Source organism: Pelecanus crispus, chromosome 11 (genome assembly GCF_030463565.1).
Source record: "Pelecanus crispus isolate bPelCri1 chromosome 11, bPelCri1.pri, whole genome shotgun sequence".
Lineage (NCBI taxonomy): Eukaryota > Metazoa > Chordata > Aves > Pelecaniformes > Pelecanidae > Pelecanus > Pelecanus crispus.
In genome coordinates, this window is record NC_134653.1 from 27484159 (window position 1) to 27507743 (window position 23585).

General features: G+C 50.9%; 1 protein-coding gene across 1 annotated transcript; it reads right to left on the bottom strand.

Annotated features, from left to right (window-relative positions):
• Positions 1–1863: 1863 nt before the first annotated feature.
• On the bottom strand, positions 1864–22609 carry LOC104034663 (leucine-rich repeat-containing protein 75B). The gene is made up of 4 exons (XM_075719162.1): positions 22352–22609; positions 17289–17417; positions 13958–14070; positions 1864–2386 (listed from the first exon to the last, which is right to left on the bottom strand). The coding sequence occupies exons 1-4, from the start codon at positions 22607–22609 to the stop codon at positions 1864–1866; spliced, it is 1023 nt and encodes a 340-aa protein (XP_075575277.1).
• Positions 22610–23585: the final 976 nt, after the last annotated feature.

Consider the following 23585-nt stretch of genomic DNA (forward strand, 5'->3'; position numbering starts at 1 on the left):
GTTTCAAGATCCAGCTCCAGTGACCAGAGTGCCAACAGAACTGGGTCCAGCATTTGCGGTATCAGGTTGTCATACTCAGCAGTGTCTCTAAACCCAGCTTTCTTCCTCAGGGGACTGGATTTATTTGGCGCTTTTGGCAGTCGATCAGAGACAACAATATCTTCCAGTGCCCTCACACTCTTGGCACAAAGGGGATAAATCACTTAAATAAATATCACCCATTTGCTTCTTGCAATGTCTTGTAAAATCAGCAAGGAGCATGAAAGGTGTATCTACTTCATGTGCGCTTGTGTGGCTTAGTATATGAGAGTTGCTTATGTATGTTGAGACTCCCAGAAAGAATCAGCACCGGAAGGCAAAGTTACCATTGTTAATTTAGGAGGACCAGGATTTATATGGGTTTTTTACTATGTCCAATTTCTTTAACTTCTAATTCTTTCAAAAAACATATGTGCTCTCTGAATTCCTGTGGGAACAGATAATGGAGAGGACTTAACTTACCAGCTAAAGTCTGATCAGTTTATTTGTATCAGCACCTTGCCACAGGAAGGGCAGCAGCCTACCACAAATGAATATCCATGTTTCACTTTCCTTAGAGGAATGAACAACTCTCACCAATGTGAATGGTACCTGCTGATCCTCTCCCACACTGCTCAGGCACTGCATGAGGGCTCCTGGTCCGTATTCTTGCAGTGTCTAGGCTGCTGGCTCGATTTGTGAACAACCCAGATACTCAGACTCCGTAGTGCTTCACGCTCATGTCCAAGAGAACTGTTTATTATGTTTACATAGAGCATGAGCAATGTGGAAAACAATAGAAATATTGCATCAGTGGTTTGGTTTTTGGACAGCATTGGAGATGGTGATGCAGCTGCTCACATCATGTCTGTATTACGAGGTATGCAATATGCCATGAGGAGCCAAAGCTTTGCGCTTTAGTTTGGGAAGTGCCCACCTCTGGCATGTTCACTGCTTGCTCCTCTAGTGCCACAGTTACATGCTTAGCTGTCTGCTTTTCCTCAATTTCACTTGGAACTTGTAATTTTAGTACAAAAGCACAGTTTTTGAAACCAATCCTGCTAATCCACAAGACTGTTCCCCCTCCCTCTCCTCCGCCCATCCCATCCCAACTCATCCCATCCCCCATGCTCCCACCAACACATACCTCCTTCCCCTCCCTCTCACCCCGGTCACACAGCAAATATCCTGATGCTGCAGTTCCAAGCCATGTGTCCGCCCCAGCCTATGCAATCCAATGGTCTCTGACCAAGTCCCTTTGTTCAGACGTTAATACAAAACACACAATAGGAAAAAAACAAAACAAAAGGAGCCAGACACAAGAGGGAGACACACTGCCGGGCTCCAGCTCTGGTCTCTGAGCCCTTCAACTAAGCTCCACAACAGCTAGGCTCTTGGGGTACCTCCTTTCACACTCAAGGCTGCAGGTCCCAAGGTTTCCAAGGTGCATAGGAAAAGGAAGAAAGGAAGTAAACTACAAGCCTGTTTCTGTTTTAGCTTCCCCCCCATCCCTTTCCCTCAACCCAATGGCTGCTGGAGGATATTCTTGACTCCGACAGGTCTTTTCCCGTCTTCCAGTGAGACCCTGCCTGGGGACCAGGTTCACTGTAAGTCACCGGTTCCTCTCTGGAACATGGGCGATGGGTTTGGCAGTGAGGGGAGGGAGCGGAGCATGTTGTGTGGGGACGACAGGCTTTTGTCTCACAGCAAGTGGGGGGGAGATGTCAGGGAAGGCGAGAGGAAAGAGCCAAAGGAAGCCGGTAAAGCTGGCCCTCTGCTTGATGTTTGTACTCAAGACTTATCCTTGGGGCGGCTTCAGTGTGCCAGTGCTGGCCTGTTGTCCAGTCACCTCTCGCAGCCCTGCTGAGAGAAAGCACGTGGCGGGGTGCTTCCTGCTGCTTCGTCCTCTGGCTGGCTGCCCTCGTGCCCGCTGGAGATCTCCGAGTCGCAGTCGAGTGCCTCATAGATGGTAGGCAGCGTGGTCTGCTGGCTGAGGCGCTTGCGCAGGCCCACGAGCAATGGCTGTGGCATGGAGGAGACGTCCACATTGTTGCCGAGGTCAACCCAGGCCAGGCAAGGGAACTTGTTCATGTCCTTCATGGCGTCAGTCAGCTCCTTCATGGTCGCCCGCGTCAGTCGGTTGCCATTGAGGGAAAGATGAGTGAGCTTGGGTAGGGCCCAGAGGAAGGGCAGCAGCAGGCGCACCATGTCATCATTCAGCTCGGTGAAGCTCAGGTCCACAGAGGTGAGGTGGTCCCCATTGTTCTGCAGGTAGTAGGCCATGCGGTGGACATCCCGCATGGTCAGGGGGATCCCTGACAAATCCATGGAGTCCTGGCTCACCTTCTTCTGCAGGCTGGTCTTCAGGCTATTGATGGAAAGGGGTAGAGAGAGAGATCATTAAGGGGACCGCATTCATCCATCTCTCACCCAAGTGACTTGTCACTTGGGACAGGGGAGAAGTCATTAAGAACATGGGCTAGAATGTTAAGCAAAGGGTTAATGGAGCTCATTTTTGGAAACAAGCACAAGTTTTGCACCATGCCTCTGGGCAGACTGTGTCCTGGGGCTTTCCCATATATTCTCAGCACTTACACATAAACTTTGCCAGAACTGGCTAAACATAGGGTGCTAAAGTGTCTTCCACTAGCACATTTCAAAGGGTTTGTCTGTATGTGCATGTACAGACGCTCATGCATGGAAAGCAAAAATAACCAAGGCAAGCAAACTTTCTGAGTGCACTGGTTTGCACTGTGTGGGGGCTGTTTGTGTGCCACCTCTCCAGGTGAATGCCAAGGTCTGTTGCAAACAGACTGTGCTGCAGGGCTACTGCAGAGGACAGCAAGGTCAAAAGGCTGAAAAATGGGTATTTTATCAGGAAAACAGTCTATAGGCAAACTGCACTCCAGGAGTGGATTTACTGCATGTCCCTTTAAAAGCCTTCCCAAGCAGCACTTAGTCAGTAAGCAGCACCAGTGGCTGCCTATTTGGGTCTCTGTGGTCAGCAGATCATCTGGGATCTGCTGCAGCTGTGAGGAGGCGGGGAGGGCATAAGGGTGCTAAAAGAAATCTAGAGAGATAGCTTCAGAGATTTCTTTTGGTGTCTGCCTGGCAAGTGGAGTGAGGAGGAGGTAGGCAAGCTGTACAGCAGGCAAAGCTGTGCTATGGGGCTGTTGGGTATGCAAAGGGAGTGGGATGTGGAGTTTTGTGATGGACTGTGGGTTTGTGAGAGTGCTGTGAGGAGTGGGATCTGTGGGGCTATAGGAGCTGGTGGGGACTGAGTGGAAATGTGTGTTGGTGTAACATATGAAAACCTAATCCCTTAGTGTAAATGATATTAATCTTGCTGTCCTTTCAGACACATCTAGCTTTAAGGATATGGGAGCCCTAGTAGGACCCCTACTAGTGTCACTAATCATGTGCTCAGTGGGTCTGTAAGTGCCTTGTTGAGCTTGGGAGGAGCAGGGTGGGTTAAAAATTAACCACCAATTTGAAGGTCCCCACTCTTCCTATCTGGCTCTCTGTAGCGTCCTGCATACCTGTGGCACAGCCAGTCCCTGAGAGCAATGGGTACATGGGGACATGCAATTTCCTTGGAGGAGGCTGCAGCACCGCAGGAGCTCCCATGGCAGGTGAGAATGTCCCTATGACCCTTAGTGTTGCCAGGCCCTTCTGCAGTTGTGGAGAGGATGTGATGCTGCCTCTATAGCTTTGCTTTACATATGCAGTTCATGGCATCCTGGAAATCTCAGTCCTTAATAATCCCCTATGAGCATGTGATAATACAAGTGAATAAATGTGCATCAGTGCAGGCAACAGCCCTTCATGGACATGTTCGAATCTGGCAAACCTGTAGCTGTGCTTCCTTGTAGGAGCATGATGTGGAAAGACCTCATGGCCTGCCCTGTCAATTCTGAAGCCCACAAATTCCTGCTCTGGGTTTAGCAGGACTATCGTTCAGGCTGCTTCTACGTGTCCTTGTGCTTCCTGTGGGAATTCACTGTGCACAGCTGAGGTGGTTATCTGCAAGCGTGCATTTGAACTAATGAGCTCTCATGGTAGAGAGGTATTAACAGCATGGAATAACTTATATTCAGACCTAAAGGTTTAAAAGAGCCTTATGTATTACTTACTAAACGTTTACACTTTACATGACCCAAACTACTCCTCAGTGGATCACAGGAAGGGCAAGGGGAGTAGTGCCTGTCTGTACTGTCAAACAGCAGAGACTGATGTACTGGTGAATTCTAATTGGTCTTAAAGCACACAAGTGAGTTCTCCAAAGGGCCTTCACTTAAGATTCTCTCCAATATCGGGGCCCCAGAGACAGGATTGTGAAGAATTAATCAACCGCATTGCTTGTAGCAGCGGTGCAGTTCTCTTAGCTGCTGCAATAGCAGTTCAGAGTTGTGAACTGTGCTTGCTGCAGTCTAGATGGCACTGGGCTAGCCTTCCGTTTTCCTGGTAATCCAAGGGATGCTTGCTATCAGCCCCGGCTGCCTAGGAGCTGCATTTCTTCAACTCTCCTGGAAAAACAACATCTGGGGTTTTTTTGGTTTTGTATAGTTTGTCACCAGCCACTGGCAGTGGTGTAGCACAATCTACCACGAAAGAGGGTTCAACTTGTATAAAATCTTTCAGGGACTGGCCTCAGAGGTGAAAGAGTCTCAGGTCTCCCCTGGCACAACGTTGTCCCTTTAGCTGTGCTAGATGTTTTATCTAAGTGTTTGATATGGGGTACTTGTTCTAGCAAAACCCAAGCATCAAATGCATAGTGGAGGTGTATATTCATATTGGTCAGATTAAGCAGGGAGAAATGAATCTTGAATGTAAACCTGGCTGATTAGGGGCAATAGTCCCCTGCATCCAGTAGAGGCTGGTACAGGAGATGAGCCAGAAGCCTTCTCTGGCCTGTACTGTTTTAGAGTAAGACTTTGTGGGGAAATACAGGATGAACAAGTGTAGAAGCAAGCCTGTAATTACTTCAGTGCCTGTTTTGTGCAAACGCAGCCTGTGGCTCCTGGAAATTCTCTTCCCCAGTGCTGTCAACCCATGGCAGATTGGGGGGCGGGGGGAGGCAGAAAGGAGACATAAACTTAGGGACATCCCCCCCCATCCCCAGACCTTATCTGAGTCTGTGCAAAGCCTCCTCTGACCTTCCTATTGTAGAGTTACAAGGAACAAGCCTTAGAGCTCCCAGTTTGGGATGGGAACCAGGCTGGTGTGGGGACCACTGGAGGGCACGTCTGAGCCAGCACCGCTCCCTCTGCGGGGCCTCAGCATTCAGGTGCCGTTTTTCCTGCTGTCTCTGCAACAGCAGCTTTCTTAACAGGGGGCAAGTTTGACTGGTGCTTGGGGTCCCCTTTTGAGCGGCTTGGCTCCGACTGTAGACAGTGATAAGGGAGGGGAAATGTCAGAAGGACAAAAGCGATGTGCTTGCCTGTCCCTGCCCGCTAAGCCTCCTCTCCTGTTGACTGCTGTGCAGGGACTGCAGTAATAAGTCATGGATCATGCTCTGACCAGAGCAGGTACCTTCTGCTGCTCTCCCTAGCAACAAGCCAATACCCCAAGGAGGCCTTAATCAAGCAGACAAATTATCTTCCCGTAATTGATTCTCCAGACTGGACTGTTCCTGGCTGAGCGTGCTTAAAGCCTTCTGCCTCTTGTACTGTGCCAGGGCCCTCCCTCCCTCCTTTGCCGGCTTGTTTTTCTTTCCTTTCCTGTGTTTTTTGCTGCTTCCTTTTGCCCTCATTGCTGTACCTGCCAGGGTGACTCTGGGCCTCCTGTCTCAGCACTGCGGGCTCCTCCTATGTTTAAGTTGTTCCCTTGCCTGTAAAAATGCCTCTTGTAGGGATGTGTCTGTAGAAGCCTTGCCCTGGTGGACATAGCCCCTAATGCTGCAGCCAGGCCATCAGCTCTCTGGTAAGTGCTGAAGCATGAGACCCGATGCCCCACGCACGCTTTGAACCCTGGCAGCTCTGCTCCTCGCCTCCTTGGTGTTCCTGTGCAGCTCCAGAAGTGCAGCTAAATGCCATCTCTGGGGCAGGGCACCGAGTAGCTGACCGCTCCTCCTCCGCTGTTGCTTTAGAGGTAAATATATCTGCTGTCAGAAAAGGGACAGGGAGACGTGGGTAGATGCTTTAGTCTGAATTATCTGACAGTTGGTATTTTATTTGAGCTCTGCTAAGCTCTATTTCTCTTGGCGGGGACGTGGGGGGGGGTGGGGCATGATACACAGGACCCCAAGCTCTCAGACACTTGTGCAGCAGCTGAGAAAATGCCAGGTTTATTTCCAGGGAAATGGGTTGTCTATTATCCCCTAATTTCTGCAAGTAAAATAGGCTTAAAGATTGCTTCAGCTGCAGAAGCTTTTTTTTCTTTGCATGAGACAAATCAGCTACTTAGCGACACGGCTGTTGATGCCCATGGGACTTGTAGGCAGAGGACTGCAAAGCACTGGAGGCTGGATTAACCCAATGCTACTGCAACTGGTGCTGTGTGGGGGTTTGTAATTGTGGGGATTTGCATCTAACAGGGATCTGGACCCTGGATGCAGGGAAGCAGACTGTTTGTATTATCTGCAGCAAGCTTAGAGAGGAAACAAAACCCCACTCCCTCAGATGCTGGAGAAATGGCTGCAAGTGAGAAATCCTGTGAACCATTGAGCAAGAAGCAAGGGCAGCCAGCAGCCTGTCCCCTACTGCCTGCCTAGATGCAGCATTCAGTGAGGAACGGTGCCTGCCCTGTGTATGAGGGATCAGTGCCCTGCTTCCAACCCTAGTCCAGTCCTCCCGAGGGAATGAGAGCTCTTCTAGGTACATCTCCTTGTTTCTCATGTGAAACAAGTTGTTCCTTGCATCGTTCCCAACCCCCTCCTTGGGGTCTGGCCTTTCTCCCACTTACCCCTTCCCTAGGTGCCAACTCTACTCTTCAGCAGGCATTAGCCAGCAGTCCCCAGGCTGCACCATAAGCCTGGTCATGTGAGATCCGCCCAGGATCAGTCCAGGCAGCATTAGGGAGGGACTGCAGCAACCAGAGGGGCCTGCAGGTGTTGGAAGAAGGATCTCTAGCTCTCAATCAGAAATATGGGGTGGGAAAAGGATGAAACCATCTCGTGCTTCCCTTGGCTTTTTTCTGGGATAAAAATCTTCCTCTCTCCACATAAGGCTCAGTCAGTGTTCCTGCCTCCTGGGAACTCAGCTAATGTAAGCAAATTCAGAGCTGTCCTGAGATGAAACGATTATGAGATCTGAAATTAATTGCTAGTTGTTTGTCTCCAGGACCTGTCCCAGGGGACCTAATCCTTAGGCCCTCCCTTCTTTGAGTCCATGAAGCTGAGGGCTCAGCACATTTTTTTATTAGCACTGAATCCCTTCAACTTCTTGCTCATCAGCTAAATTCTTTGGTGGCTGCAGGGAAGGGGTGTAATGGCTCCTGATGTTGCTCTGGTGGGACTTGCAGCAGCCACAGTGGTGCTTGACCCTCTTCTTAGCTTTGTGGGGTTTGGAGGAGCTTGTTCAGCCCAAGAATGTTGAGGTTCCTGGAGTCCCAGCCTCATTTCCTTGTCTCTGTGCTATGGAGAGAGGCTGGGAGGAGATGATAACAGTCAGAAAGGATTTCAGTGATGAAGGATGCCTGCTAGTTCCTGCCTGTCTCTCTGGGGAATTACAGCTTTCTCCCCCTACCCCCTCTTATTTTTACATTTACTTTGCCTCCAAATGTAAAATTTTCCTGATGCCAGAGACTCCCATTGTTGTGCATCCCCTCATTCATTAACAGGCACTGCCAGTAGTGGCTAATTAGCCAGGAGTCAGGTATCTCTTGGCTGCTCTTCCTTGCATAGAACCTAGTGACAGGCATGTCTGGATGGCTTCTGTTCTTTAAGCAGTGATTTAGGGGATGGACTCTGGGCTTTTTAATCATCTACTTAGCATAATCTGCTTGCTTTGCTTCCCTGTGGCACAGGGTGCTGCTGTGCGGGGCTGGCTTTAGCTGCCTCTAGTGAGACATGAAAAAGGAAAGAGAAGCCTCAAAAGCACTGACCTAGACTAACCCAGTCCGAGCTGTTCTGAGGATGGGCCCGGCGCCTCTGCGAAGATGGAGGCAGCGCACAAACAGGCCACTCCCGTGAGAAGTCCCTCAGTTGCGTCTCCATCCTTGTGCCTGAGTTCTTTTGATCAACTGTGGGGAGAGCCCACGCTGTGGAGAGAAGGGAGTGCAAAGGTGGCCGTTCTTCTACCACCCTCCCTCTGCAACTGGAGTAGGACATGGATATCTGTAGGTGATGATGCAGCTGAGCGCCTCTCCTCCTCCTGGCTCTGCTGTCACTTTCACTCTGTCCTTGAAGGTGCGTTCAAGAGAGCTGTGAACCCTTGGCCTTCCTCCTGCTGCCACCTGATCCATCCAAGACCTCTGGTTGTTTAGTCTCATTATTTAGGTCTATCCTAGCAAAGCAGGGAATAATGCTACCTCCTCACTGTAAATGTCATGTATTGGCCTATGTTCTTGTCAGATCTTCAACTGTGTAAGAGTTATGAAGGTACAAGGTCTCTGCTGATTCCTTTTAACTACCATCTGCCACCCAGCCTCTGTTATTCCACTCATTGACTCTCTCTATCAAAGTGTCCTGCTTCTCCTGCCTGCCTGTCTTGGACTTCTTCCTTCTGATCTGTGCCGGGGCAGTGTGAAGCTGCTGGATGACCCTTTCTGCCACCTCCAACAGCCTTTGCAGATGCACCTGCCTCTTGATGCTGCTGGGAACCCTGATCATGGGTAGTGTTTGGGGGTCTCTGCACTATAAGATGAGGGGAGGGGACAGTTCCTGCCTCTCTCCACAATTCATTCACCAGCTTGTGTCTGTCCAGCTGACATCTCTGTGAGCAGCAGCTTCTCAAAAACATTGTGTGGGGCAGTTCCTGTACTCCCATGTGACTATTGCCACGTGGCTTTAGTTAACTGACTGGTATTCTCTAACTTGGCTTCTTATCTCTAAAGCAGGAATGATGGTGCCTATTTACCCTGTTGCATAAGGGTGACATGAAGTCCTAGTTAATATTCACCTCATGCCATGTGAAGGCTAGGATCTAATCTGCCAGAGCTGTCATGTGCAGCCCTGAGTGATGTTTTCAAGGGGGAGAAAAAAAAAAAAATCCAAAGCCCTTTAGAGCTGTTTCCTTGCAGTCTTCTAGACACAAGTGATTTCATGGCATTTTAAAAATGCATCTAATGCCACAATGTCTCAGCAATGCACATCAATGTCTGAGAAGCAGAGCAGTGAGACCAGAACAGATACTCTGTTCTCCACCCAGCTTTGGATTAGCCAAGATGTTTCAAAATGAAACTCACTCAGATGAGCAAAGTAAAACCGTGGTGACGCTTGTGAAAAGGAAAGCCTAGACGCATACAGTTCGGGAGTTACTAACTCCATGCACACAGCTGCCTTTGCTCTTCCAGAACCAGTCACTGTGAAAAATCTGGGTTTTTTTCTATGCCAGGGAACACCCTGCTTGTAAAGATCACTCTGTGTGTACTGCCTGGATGTTTTGTGGATTCAGGTTTGATCCTTTGCCCTCAAGAAAGGAAGTAGTTACACTGAAGTAGCCAGCTTTGGGGATGATGCAAGTGGAGGATACATAAGGTTCCCTGACATGGCTTTGCCAAGATAGCCAAGTTGTAATCCACAGCTTCTTGACTGCAGTTCTGGGCTGTGATCTAGCTCTCCAGACAAATGCTGCCTTCGCCTGCTACCCATCTCCCTCTCCACTCTGAATTGCAGTCCAGTGTGGCTTGGCTTTGCCCTCAAAAATACACTCCCTGGATTCAGGGATGCAGATGGTGGCACTTGCACTAGAACATGCAGTTCTCCTGCAATGCTGAATTAAGGAATCCTCAAGACTTCTGAAAACAAGAATTAATAACATCCAAAGATTCTGCATCTGTCAAAATACCACAGAATTGGTGTTGATAGCTTAAAAAGCCTATGTCTGCAGAGAGGAGCATTTCTTAATCTGTTACTCTTTACACTATAAATGTCAATTTAATGAGAAAGCGAAGCTGGAGTTATGTAACACTCCAGGATGTATTCTGCTCATTAAGTGTCAGTGATCTATGCAACTGTAAAAGGGCACTAAAACTGAATTCCCATTAGGATATAAGGGACTGACAATTGTGCAGTAAAGTCATGCTGGTCCCTGCTGTGGAAATTTTGTCCTCCAGCTTTTGAGTTTTTAATTTTAACACCCCCCCCCCCCCACCCCCCCCCCCCCCCCAGTAAATCCCCCAAGAGCTTGACTTTCTTGTTTGGTTAGGCAGCAAACTCAAGCAGGGTCAGCTACAAGGTGGGGTGCAGGCTGTTTACTGGAAGCTGCAGACCTGAGACATGATTTTGCAGTAAAGGAGAATTGAACCCCTTGCTTTCAGTGTGGCAAACCTGTCTGAGTATCACCTGGGCAGCTGAAATAGTCTCTCTGGGTGACTGCACAGCTGATACTGCTAACCCTTCATTGTACGTGGCAGACAGCTATTGTCAAGAACCCACTAGCTTGGGTGCAGAGGGCAAACTGCCTCCCAGCATCACCTTTGACAGTTTAATCAAGCAGAGAAACCAGACAACCTGGACTGCATCTCTCCTCCTTGCTTCAGCTGCTGTTGCATTGAGCCCACTGTGCTGCAACAAGCTTTCTCCTTCCATGTTTCTGTGTGGACTCTGCTTCTGGCCTGGGGCATTCAGCTACTAATAGCATGTGGCCTGACTCCTCTCCCAGACTCAGCACCAGGTGCCACAGTACAGTCACTTCTGTCAGCAGCTCTTTAGAAGAATGGCTGACAGGATAAACAGCAGCCCACTGTGTCCCGTGCAAGGCACGTTGCACCTTTGCTGCAGTCATAGCCCTGGGTTGAATACATCAGTGTTTAATGTGGTAGTGGAAACAGGTGGGACCTCTGGCTTTAGCGGGGAGCAGGTTTGTGGTTAAGGGGGTCTAGACGAACATACCTGTGCGTAACTGGAGGCTCTCGCATTTGATGCTTTGCTGACTTAGTCTATTTGTAAATATTTAGTATCTGGTTGGGCTCTGTAGCATGAATAGCATAAGACTATTCCTGCTTGGTGGAAGTATGATTGGCTCTTAACAGAGTTTACAGTTCCAGATGTCCTGGCATTGCTATGTATTGAAACAGGAGTGCCTGAAGAAATGTATCTTATCCTTTCTTCTTTATGAGTTCATGGGTGGCTCAGGTTTGTACTTGCTGGATGTTTTGGGTGCCACTGAGAGCGGCGGGGGACACAACTACAGTTAGTTTGTTTCTGACCCGCTGGTTTGCTATTTGGCCGTAGGGAGGGACACCTGATGCGTGATCTGGCTCCAGCATTGCAGGTCCTTTCCATCGCCCATACCACATGTCCATAACAGCCCAAACATAATTAAAACCTGGCAGATGCTCTAAGCAGTCTGTATGGCTGGGCTTGTTAATTATCTCCGGGACCCATCTGACATGCTGCCAGAAAGCAGAAATCGCATTTCAGAAGAGAACAAGGGGGTCCTGCATCAGCTCTGTGAAAGCCAGAAGCCAAAGCCCAGGAGACTGCAAAAGCGAGAGGAGAATTCAGTTCCTGAATGTGGTCTCCACGCACTGATTTCTCCCTGCTGTCCCAAATCCCCACTAGATTTCAGAAATGCCTTCAAAGTATTGCTGCTACACCCATGCTTTTTACGGGACCTTGAAGGCAGGGAAGGGTGCAAGCCAAGGGCACGGGTTCAGAGGCAGAGATTATAGTAAAATACTCCCACTAGCAGATGGGGGGAAGTGGAGAATTCAGATCAGGTAAAAACAGCCTGGCTGGACAAAATTAGGCCCCAATATATCCAAATGAAGCAGCTATTTCTTGCCTTCCTGCTACTGGCAACATCCACTTTCTTGCAGCGGCCTCAGATGCCAACTCTGCAGGCGCCTTTTGCCGCAAACTGCAAACCAGTTCCTCTCCAGTCTTAAAAGAGGAAGCTCTGCTGTTTAATATTTAATCAAAACTATTTTGTGTTTTATGTAACACCTGGCTGCCAGGCAGGGCCACCCATTTTAGACCTATACTTCCCCTCCATCGCACGTTGCCTTGCTGCCCTCTGCCTGCTTGTGCTCAGAGATGCTCTGTACCCGGCCAGTACTTTGGGCCTGACCCCTCTGGGTGGGATTTGGGCTCATGGGGCCCAGAGCTCTTCCTCTGGCCACAGACCTGCTCTCTGTGTTGTTAGTAAGTGATGAGTTTGCAGCAGGCAGTCCTCTGCTCTTCCTGGGTGGTGCAATCAGAGGGAACGCTTCCAGTTTGACTCTCCAACTGGAGAAGAGGTTTGTTCTGCCTGCAAACAGGAGTGTGGGGGCAGAGGGTTGAGTTAGATAGCAGCAGGGAGGGATTTCTCACTTGGAAGGCCAGAATGCGGCCTGATTTCAGTAAAAGGGAGCTTGGAAAGGAATGGAGACAGCCACCCTCTCCAGAGCTCTCCCTGTCTCCAGCAATTCTTATATTTAAGCCTCTCTTCTCTGTCTTGGGAGGGGACGGGGATGAGGTCAAACCTGCTCTCTGCATCCTGCACCTCCAGCGCTCTGCAGGATCCCATAGGGAAAATGTCATGTAGCGGAGTGGGTCTGGAAAAGGACTCTGGTCCCTTGGTCTTGTTCTGTGGTTCGCACCTGCAAATTGGCACAAACAGCCCTGCCCTGTGGGGTGCTGGGGATGAGAGCACTGAAAGTCACAGGGGGCTCAGATTCAGTGGCAAAGTGGGGCTACAGGTTTGAGAGGCAGATGGCCTGGAAATCATGGTATTATGGATTTTATTCCTTAAGATGCACTGGGGATCTGCCTTGGAGTCGGATCGAAAGGTACAATGGAAATGTCAATTTGTCAATTCCCATGAGGGATTTTAAGTTGCTGGCACATCAAAGGCATCAAAGACTCTGGAAGTCTCAGGAAAGCCCAAGGCCATTCTCAATGTGCTGCCAATTTTGTATTTCTTTTTACCCAGTCATGCACTTATTCCTGTGAAGCTAATGGGGCTGATATGACCTCCTCTTTTCTTAGTCACTTCTCTGTCTTTTCTTCAGCAGTGGTGATCTGTGTCACAGGAACAGGCAACAGGCTTTGCTCGAAGAAAATGAGAAGGGGTGGATTTAAAAGAAGTAGGGATTGCTCTTTATCTGGTTAGAAAAGCCAGCAAGTGTCAAGGAGAGAACAAGTGTGGGTGTCTGAATATGTTTGTAGTAGTGGAAAGCAGCTGCCATCCAGTAGCTGTCTGTGGCCAACGAGCCTCGAATCGGGTTCCTTGTGCATGAGGCTCTGCATCATTTCTGGTGCCTCTCCTGGTCCTGGCAGAGAAGTGGGAGGTAAGGATGGTCACCTCTCTGCCGGCCACTCCAAAGTGGTTTCTACTGAATGGGGTGATCAGCTTGTGGTAGTGCCTCATAATAGGAGACCTTCCCTGCAGGCAGGGAAGTTATACTGGGATAGAGAAGGACAAAGTGGGATGCAGAGCTGGGGGCAGGCTCAGCTTGGCATGTAGGTGTGTGTATCTGCAAGGCTGCCAGCTTTAGCCATGCTCCTAGGGCCAAACACCTTGCAAGCCCTGCTGGGAGGGTTGTCTGTGCTGTGCAATTGCCACTTCAGTGGGAGTGATTTCAATGCACTTGGGAGAAGTTGAGGAACTGCAAGACTACATAAAAAGGAGTAAATAGCAAACCAGGTCAGGGAGAGGGGTGTTGGCGCTGACCCTGCACCGTCTGGCTGAGGTTTTCTGAGAGACTGAGCAGAGGCTGCCATGCAGGTTTTCAGTCCTCCCTTTCTCTGAGAAGGGCAGTAGTGGCAGACTGGGATGGTGCTTGGCTGCAGCACAGTTTCTCCTGGCAGATCCCCCTCCGTGCCCATCCACACTATTCCTGTCAGGCTGCTTACCACACTTGGGACTTCCTCCGGGGCATGCCGTGCCGGTGCCATTTTGAGTGGGGAGTTAGGTGGTAAATCAGCTGCCTGCAGATCCTGTCCGAGGATTTCCAGGGATCATATTCCTGAAAGCAAAGGGGCAGGTTAGCCTCTGCGTGCACCACAGCAGAACAGGAGGCAAGGGGAAGGACAGAAGAAGATGGGAAAGGAACAGAGGTGGTAGTGGAGCAGGGGCATGTGTAAAGGGGGGGAAGATGAGGAAAAGAGGATGAAAGAGGAATGGTGAGAAGGCCTGAGATGCCTCTGTGCCACAGGCCATCTCCTCCTGGGGTGGATGAGGACCAGTAGGAGCTCTGCACTGCCAGGAAGGACCACAGCCAGCATGTTCCTGCCCAGAGTGGGGCTACAATTTCACACCCTACCAAGGAGCAAGTGGAGGTCAGAAGAAGGGGTTATTTTCTAGAGCTGTGGCAGGGGGTCCTGCTCTAGGCCAGGCAACACACAGGAAAGGGAGGGGTCGCTGACAATGCGAGAAGAGCTCTGTGCAGGGACTCCCTACGCCCTTTTCTTCAAAAGATCTCCACTTTCTAAAAAGACCAATGTGGTGACAGCATGGGTGTCTCGGCTCCTCAGGAGCACCCATCCCCAGCTGGGCAGACAAGCTGCCAACTCATTGTGTTACAGGACTATGCTAAATTTCTCTTAATTACCTTGTTGCCATGCCTCCCAAACTCTTAGCTGCATACTGTCTTTGGACTGACCATCTGTTCCCCTCACGTGGAAAGTTCAGCAGTCAGCACCCTTGCCCCATCCCCCAGGTGCTTCTTGCTGGGAGAGATGTGCCCTGGGACATCCCCACCCCTCCTGCACCAGCACCCTGACTCTGTTCCTGCCTGTAATCCAGCTGGGAGATGCTGGGACAGGGAACCAGTGAGTTCCCCATACTCCATCCTACTTCCTTGCAGTCCATTCTGCTCCTGGAGGTTTCAGTTTGGGAGCTTCCCAATGCCAGCAGTTCCCTCCAGCCCCTGCAGTAACTCATCAGGAAAAGATGGCACCAAGATGGTTGCTACTTTCCTGGGTTTATTTTTGCACGCGTCTCTGTCGCCATGACTTTGAACAGCACCTCTCTTCCTCTGGTGAAGCAAAATGGCAAGTGGCAGCTGCTGAAGGCTGGGATTTCTGCCCCCTCTATCATATTTTCCAAATGCTGAGACACCTGCATTCCCATTCCTCAGCCCTCCAGCCATGGTGCAACATGTGCATTTAGGGATTTGATAAGTAAACATATAGTAAAGCTGTCAGAGAATATGCTAATTTATTCTTTATTGCAAGTGGTTAAAGTGCCATACTGTGGGCCAACAGCTGCACTGTGAGTTTCCTAAGCAGTCACTGAATCAGCTGAACTCCCCAGGGATGCGCTACCAGCATGTGGCCGTTCTACTGTGCCAAGTGGAGAGGGATCCCAGCCTCAGTGCTCAGCCAAACACCCACTGTGGATCCCTAGGATCCCAGCTCCCCTAGGAACCCCACAGGGACTGGCCCGTGTCCTTGGATTAGGTGCCTTGTTCTAGACTACTACTGTGCTGGCAAGGGTGCGAACTGGCACCCTGCTGTCACCTACAACCGCAGACCTTTCCAAGTGGGTGCACGTGCACACCAGGCTTCAGCACAGAAGCTGGCACAATGCTGCAAGTGTTTGTTGGCTCACAACTGAGAATTACCCTCCTGTTCCTTCCTGTGTCCTCACTGCTTTAATTTCCACTGACGGACTGGGAACTGCGCTCAGCCTGCTTGCCTGTAATGCAGTGACACCCACCAGATGCTCAGCCAGGGTCGGAGAGGGGATGTTGCCTGCCGATGTTTGTGCTGGGAAGGGTGCTGGTGCTGTAGTGTGCTGAGTCTCTCCAACCCCTTAATTAAACTCCTGTTGGCTTTGAGGGGCAGACCAGGTGTTCAATATCTTCATTAGGAATGGGGAAAATCTTATCTATATAATGGTACATGTGTCAGTGCAGATAAGCATGTGCATCTGTAAGACATGAAAATAGAGGTGGGGGGAGGTATATGCAGGTATATAAAAACTGTAGTGTGTTATCTGCTAGGCACCTGGGTACTGGAGTAGGGTAATGTGCCATCATGCTGCTCCCCTGAAGAGCACTGCACAGGATGAGGTTGGAGATGGTCTGGTAGAACAGCTGGAGATGAGGTCAAGTGAAGTATGGTTAAGAAGTACTACTGCTGCAACCCACCCTCTTCCTTTTTAGATGCACAAAATATTTGCACAAAAATTACACTTGAAAAGACAACTTTCCAGGCTGCATTGCAGCCCAGTGATGACGATTAAACTTTGGCAAAATGTAGTTTGGCTATTGAGACCTGACTGGTTAATTGTTATCAGAGAGGCCCAAGACATGGCAGAACAAGGTTAGAGATTCCACTAATCTAAACCAGGTAGTCAGTGTATTCCCCAGGGCACTGCTGTTTGCTGTGTGTACCTAGTATCCCTCTTTGACTAAAGAAATTCACTCTGTTGCTCTCATTATAAAGCAAACATGACACCTGCCAAGCCTGATGAGCTGAAGGTATTGCAAATCCAAGTGTTTGTGGTGGCAAAGGATAATAGAAGTAGATAGAATAGTAGATGCAGGAGTTGCAGCGGTATCTGTGATGTTTGTCTGCACTCAGCCTCACTTTTCTTTGCCTCTGCTTTCCTCGCTCTCTGAAGGAAAGTGCTGGAGCAGTGCAGGGATACTGTGCATGTAACACATTTGCTTCTTGACCCTGAGTTGCAATATATTCCTACAGCACCATTCTTTACTCAGAGATCTGGGAGGTTATAGGAGGGATGTAATGCTGGGTTAGGGTAGTTACATATGGCAAAGGGCCAGGGAAGAGAGAGGTTCTTGTCCTCCTCCTGCAGAGGCACCAGCCTGGGCAGAGGTGCAGAGATCTCTGTTCCCCTCTGCAGCCCCAGAAGCCCCCCATAAGCTAGCTGCTTCGAACCTCTGGGGCACACCAGTGAATATGGCATCACCATCTGCCCCATATATTTTTATCTGGCCTGTACCCTGTCATCGAGTTTATTATTGGCACAAAAAGTAAATTCCTGATTTCTGTGCGCATAACCGCCCCCTCCTTCAGTTGCATTCATGTTCTGAGGTAGTTGTAACTGATTTCTACAGAAATATGCACAACAATCTATATGCTACCACTCCAAGGGCATACGCTGGCTGGTTCTGAAGGATTGCAGAGCACCACCCAGCACCAGCCACCCCATTAGGGCTCACTTTGTATCAGTGCTATGTCATAAAATCTCTATTGACCTGAGGGAAGGGTTCACCTTTTTGGGACACTGCAGATCTCTAGCAAGGCTCATCAGCAAGTCATGGGAGATGGGATCCACCAAGTTGAGGAAAGTCGCATTTTTGTAGAGCACTTCATTGAGGAATGTTCCTTCCAGTCCCAGGTCCTACAAGAAAAAACACGGCCAGTTGGACACACAGGCTCCCTTGGAGCTATAACCATGAAGTGTTTTGAAAGCAGAAAGTAAATCTCATGAAGTGCCAGCTGGTTGTTCAATACAGGAGACTATCCAACAAAGGTGAAGAAGCTGTGTCTGACCCAGCATTTCTGTGATGGGGGATGTGGACAGCCAGAGAGCTGAATGAGATGCAGTGTTAAGCTGAGCTAGTCAGCCTAGGGACTGACCACCTTGTTTCCACTTTCCACACACAGGAAGGTGAGAGCAATATCGTTTCCAGGCTGGCTAGAGTCCAGACAGAATTAGCTCCAGAGAAACTTACAATTTTGTCAGCTTCTATGTGTGAATCTGCTGAAGAAGCCGAGCAGGAAGGCTGGCTCTAAACCTGCTTCTTCAATCTCAGCTTTTCTGGAAGAATCAAACCTTTCTCTGGTATTTAGATACTGCCATACACCCTGGTGGTGGCTGGTTGACTGAAAGTCCTGCCTCTCAGTATGAGCTTAGCTGTGCTTTCAATTTCTCAGGAAGCACTAAGCACTGGCAGCATTGTCTTTTGGGTCTAATAGTAAATTTATAGGTAGCTCTACACAACAGTCATGGGGAGTCCTCTTCCCATCCCACAGTGTGAGCTAGGGGAACATCTGTGGTCCATGTGACTTACCTGCATGGACCAGGGTATGGGGCACCTTTGGACATGCTGGAAGAAACCTCAACATCCTTGGGAACAAAAAGCCTCCCTAGAGGCCAGATGGGTGATACTGCAAAGAACTAGGCTGTTTCTTGCTAAGAGGAAAGCTAAGATCTAATATATGATGCAGTTATTACAATCAGGAGGTACCACAGAGCTTTTTTGGAGGGGGAGCATCTGGGAAAGACAGATCACATACTCACATGAAAATACCCTGACAGCAGAAGAAAATACTCCAGGAGTAGAAATGTAAAACAAAAAAGCTCCCTGAAAGACATAGTTCTGGGTTTGATTCAGTTGACAAGGAGGGCTCAGCTGAAGGAGGAAACAGGTCCTATGCCCATTCTGTATGCTGCTGCCAGGAGAAATGAATAAGCAAATGGGTGCCCCATATGTTCGTGCTGCTCTGCTGAATGTGTACTTCAGGCACCACCCAGTGAAAGATGCAGAGAGCTCAAAAAAAGGGCGGGGGGGGTGGGGTGGGGTGGGGTGGGGGAAAGCTGGGTTTACACATGTACATCAGCAGCAGGGATGGAGCCATAGCTGGCAGAGGTATGGGATCTTAACCCTAAGTAGCAATCAAAGCCAGTGCTGTGTCTGTTCTCTCCTGCTCTGGATATGCTTGGATCGAGCAGAGAGCACAATACCAAAGAGACCCTGGCTACAGATCTGGTGGAGAAAGGGAGAATAAAGCAGATGCTTTACAGCCCCATCACTGTGTGTACACAGATGATACCCATAAGCAACCAAAGGAACCCAAGCAGTGGATCAGTCTTGAAGGACAGACAGCCACAGACACAGCTGGATGTGAGCCAGGAGCATACCAAGGCATCATGTCAATGTCTCCCTTAATCGTAAGGCTTCAGGGAAATGGAGCCTCCTACGCCAAGTGTAATAGGCACAGATGAAGAAAGCTGCCAAGAGGATGGTATGGCTGGGCATGCAGCAGTAGATGTCAGAGCAGTAATTAAACTCCCCCAATTGGAGCTATACCATTAAGATGAATCTGCATTCCCATTATAAATCCTGCCTGCGAGGGTTTTATAAATAATATAGCTGTAAACATTCACTTCACATTGGCAGTCCATAAATTCTTAGCCCAGGGGCATTTTCTGGTTCATCTTGTTTCCCTCCCCCGCCCCACCCCGTTTCTTGGAAAATTTTGTACCACCTAAAGGGTAGCTGCAGACAGCAGGATATTATAAGTCTTGCCAGTTCAGTTGGCTTAGTGCTGTTATCTTAAAAATGACACTTGGCCATTGTCTCAGCACAGGGAAATCAGATTGTACCAGACTTTTTGCTGGTGTAAGTCTAATGTCTCCCCTGGCTTCAGCTGAGCGATGCCCACTTAGACCAGCAGGAAAGATGGTCTGTCTTTTGCAGGCGGGTATTTCTAAGCTGGTAAGATGATGTGCAGTGGAGCTGTCTGAGTGTTCCTGTACAATGCAAGTGTACACGAGTCTACACCTGTGGCTTGTAGTTGTTCTCTGTGCAGTCTTCTAAAATGCTAGGATCTTGCATATCTATTAGTGGATCTGCTTCTGGCTGGCTTGCTTGCTTTACTTTATTACACCCTCCCGACATCCTAGGAGCAGTCCACAGCCCTTTGGGGTCTGCAGGCCACAGATCAAAAAATGCTGGCATATATAATTACATCCTGCAGGGTACATCTGCAGGGCTGGACAGGGTCTGTGTCCGCTGGGAGTAGCGGGCTGCCTTGCAGCAGGAAGCACGCATCAGGAGCCTGCGTCCTCCGGTCTGGATGAGTGCATCTGCTCGTTTGGGGAGGCTGCGATTCCAGTCTCACCATTGCTCTGCCTTCTCTGGGGTGTCTGCACCCTGGCCCAAGGCACAGTGATGAGGTATGGTGTTAAATATCCTCACTGTCCACTAGAGTGAACAAGGTATCTCTCTTTTTACAGGTAATAAACAGACCCTCACCTGGGACGCATTAATCCGCGACTCCTGAGAGCGTGTTACTGCCAAGGTAAGCCAGGTTGTTGAAGGAAGGACACGCTGGGGACCAAGCTAAGGGCTGAATTTAGTTGAGGAGTGAGGGAAATTTGTAAATGAGAAAAAAGGCTGATTGTAGTGCTCTTTGAAGCTGACATTGGACATGTGAGGAGGACTGGTTCTGATTACATGACCCCAGCCTGGCTGACAGTTGCGTTTAGCCTTTGAAGGGTGCAGTACGTATTAGCGGTGTAGCCCTCCATCTCTGAAATCTCTGAGCACACAATGAACTGGAGGCTTTGGGGGTGTGTTGGATGGGTTCCCATCTGTCTTGGCGGAGGAAGGCTGTGTTGGTGACTGCAGGACGCACGTCCCACTGCTCTGTCACAAGCAGATGAACGGTCCCACTGCTCTGTCACGAGCAGGTGAACAGAGGGCCACTGTTTCAACATGGACAGGCAGAGATGGGGACCAGAAATAACAAGGGGAAAGTGGAATGGCAGTGGACAAAATATGAGTATTCAGGATGTGGTAATTCCCAGCACAGATGTGGGGAAGCTAACTGTTTAACTAATCCTGAAAGGAGCTGGCAGGCTGCGTTGGAAAGGAGGACTTAGAAACAACCCTCCGTTCCAGATGGCCCTGCAACTTAGCATTCAAACCCTGGCTGTTCACACATGGACCTGCTGGACCTCCAAGGTCTGTGGGGGATTTCAGTGCTTCAGTCTCAAGGAGAGGTGCTGAGCACTATAGAAAATGACATTCTGTAGTTCTGGCCTCTGGCGTACCCTACAAAAGTCTGTTCATGTTACATCGCCATGTTCATGAAGTGAGTGGTTGCCTCTTTTGCTTCACAAGCTTCTTGTAATAGTGCCTTTCCAAAACCGTCTCTGAAATCTTATTTAACCCTTGTCTGCCATACCAGTGCACACAGACAGGGTTTCTTCTGGGGGTTTACCTATCTATACGTGTGGCAAGAAGGGTGTTTGTGGTGCTGGTAACAATCCTCGTGTGAACGCTAAGGCAGTGGACGGGAAAAGTAGAGGTGTAATTTTTGGTCCTGTAAATTCTTACTCATGAGCGTGCAACTTGCTGGTAACCCAGGGCATTGACCTCCACTGTTGGATGTGTTGTAAAACCCAGGACGTTCAGAGCAGAGACAGGGCTGTTAATGCAGCTCCCTGCAGCTGGTAGTATGGCTGTACGAGCAACCCAGCAAGCCAGTCCTGGCTCCAACGTACTTGCACCCAAAGGTTACTTGCCACTATGGTGAGAAACTCCATATGTTCCCAAATGAAGTAGGTCGTTATCTAATGAAGCGTGATAAGCTAAGAACTGATGGTGTTTTGTGTCCAAATCAGAGGGAGGATCTGTCCCCTGTGCTACTGATTGCAGAGTTGCCTGCGGTTTGGGGGAGCTGACTTTGCCTGGAAAGTGATGGTAGTGCTGGGCGATGGAGGAGATGGCTCTGTTCCAGCAGCAGGGCTCTGTCCTCAGCATCAGTTAGGCACCACGCTGTCTGCACACTGGCTTTTCTGTTCCTGAATGGCGGCAGACAGAAACAAGCTCCCACTGATACACTGACCCCTTTACCTCTCCTCTCAGCCTAGCCTGTCCCAGAGGTCCTCTCCAGAAGCATTTTGGGTGCTCCCAAAGACTGATCTCGACCAGCCTGGCTAGGCAGGTGTGTTGGGATGTGGTGGCAGCGGGATGGCGGTGGCTTTTCTCGGGGGGGGGGGGGGGGGGGGGGGGGGGGGGGGGGTATCGATCCTGAGCGCACCCAGGGTCTGGCACGGCGGGGTGCGGATGGGGACAGCTGAGGCTTGGACACCCCTTCTCCCGCGTGCAGCGCAGCCCTCCTCCCAGCTCTCTCCCTGCCCCCAGGCCGCCGGGCCAGGTGCCCCTCGCCCGGGCGGGGACACGGGGGGGGTGGCAGGGGGCCAGGGCGGGTGTCGCCCCCCCCCCCCCCGCAGCCGCTCCTGCCTGCCGCGGCGGGGACCGAGCGAGGCGGCTCCCGCACCGCCGGGGCAGGGAGCGGCGAGAGGCAGCACAAAGAGCCCGGCCCCCCCCGCCCCGGGGGGCTGCAAACCCACACCGCCTCAGAGGGGGGGGCTTGTAAACCCCGTCTCCCTGCCTCATACCCCCGGGGGGCGTGGGGGGGGGGCTGCAGACCCCGGCCCGGCCGGCACCGCCCGCGCCGCGCCCGGCCCTTTGTTGCCTGCCCTGCCCGCACCGCCCCGGGGGTGGCGACCCCGGGGCCCGGCTCGCCCGCAGCATTTACCTTCCTAAGCAGCCTGAGGATGTGCACGGCGTGCTCCCGCTTCTGCTCCCGGATGGTGGCCTGGATCTCCCGCAGCCACCCCACCCGCCGCACGTAGGGTGCCGGCGAGGCTTTCCGCAGCACCCCGGGCAGCTTCTGCGGGTGGAGGAGCAGGGAGGAGAGGTGGAAGTCGCCCCGGCCGCCCTCCAGCCTGCCGGCGCAGGGCTCCTCGGGGCCCTCCTCCTCCAGGCTGCTCTGCCGGCTCATCCGGGAGCCCATGGCCGCGCTCGGGCCGCGATGCCGCCGCGCCGCGCTCCGGACCGGGCGGGCACCGGGCTCTGGGCCGGGGGAGGCGCCGGGAGAGGCGGGGGGTCCGGGCCGCCCCGCCCGGCCGGCCCCGCCCGTGCTCCCCGGCTGGTGGTTCCCGGCGCTCCCGGAGGAGCAGCGCCCCGGGGTATTTTATTTGCTCGGGTCCCTGCCCCAGCCCCCGCCTCCCCAGCGGCTGGGCAGCCCCCGCTGCCTCTTCTCCCGGAGGCGCCTCCTCCTCCCGGGCTTGTTCTGCCGGGAGATGCTTGGTGGAGAAGACAAAGAGAGAAGCGGATGCTGCTTTGACCGCTCCTTGCATCTAGTCATTTTGGGGAGCTTTTTTTTTTATTTTCCCCGGGCAAACTCTTTGAACACTGTAAAAGGTTGTCAAGATTAACAGTAGTTCAAAACACGCCATCTGGCTGGGACTGCCTCCGTGAGCTGTGTTTTCTGTCAGTCTGCTGTTGGACCCAGAGGAGGTGTTTTTATGAATCTAGAAAGCGGCAGGAATTTTGCCCACCACCCGTGGTCTGCAACCGATAGTATGATGCTGGCACCATTTCTTACCTGCTGTGGGTAGAAGTGTTTTCCTCTATGCATCCCTCCCTCCCCCAGCAGTGCACAGCAAGTTTAGCACATGCTTTTCCTCAGATAGAATCGCTGCCATCCAACAGGATGGTAAAAAACAGAGCTTGGATCCCATCTCCAGTCACTGAGATTTTGCAGGCAGCTGAGTCATGCTCCCAGTATAACCAGTGGCTCAGCCTGACCTTCCACTTTGTGGAGATGGAGGCATGGGCTCGCTTCTGTTCAGGACTGTCATCACCACACTGAGCCCAGGTGCCCATGACAGATCGCAAGTCCTGCACACAGAGCAGGGGTGTCTGGTAGCTGTAATGTGAGGGCACGCAGCTATAGGAACAGCCTGGCATTCCCACTGGCTTGTGCA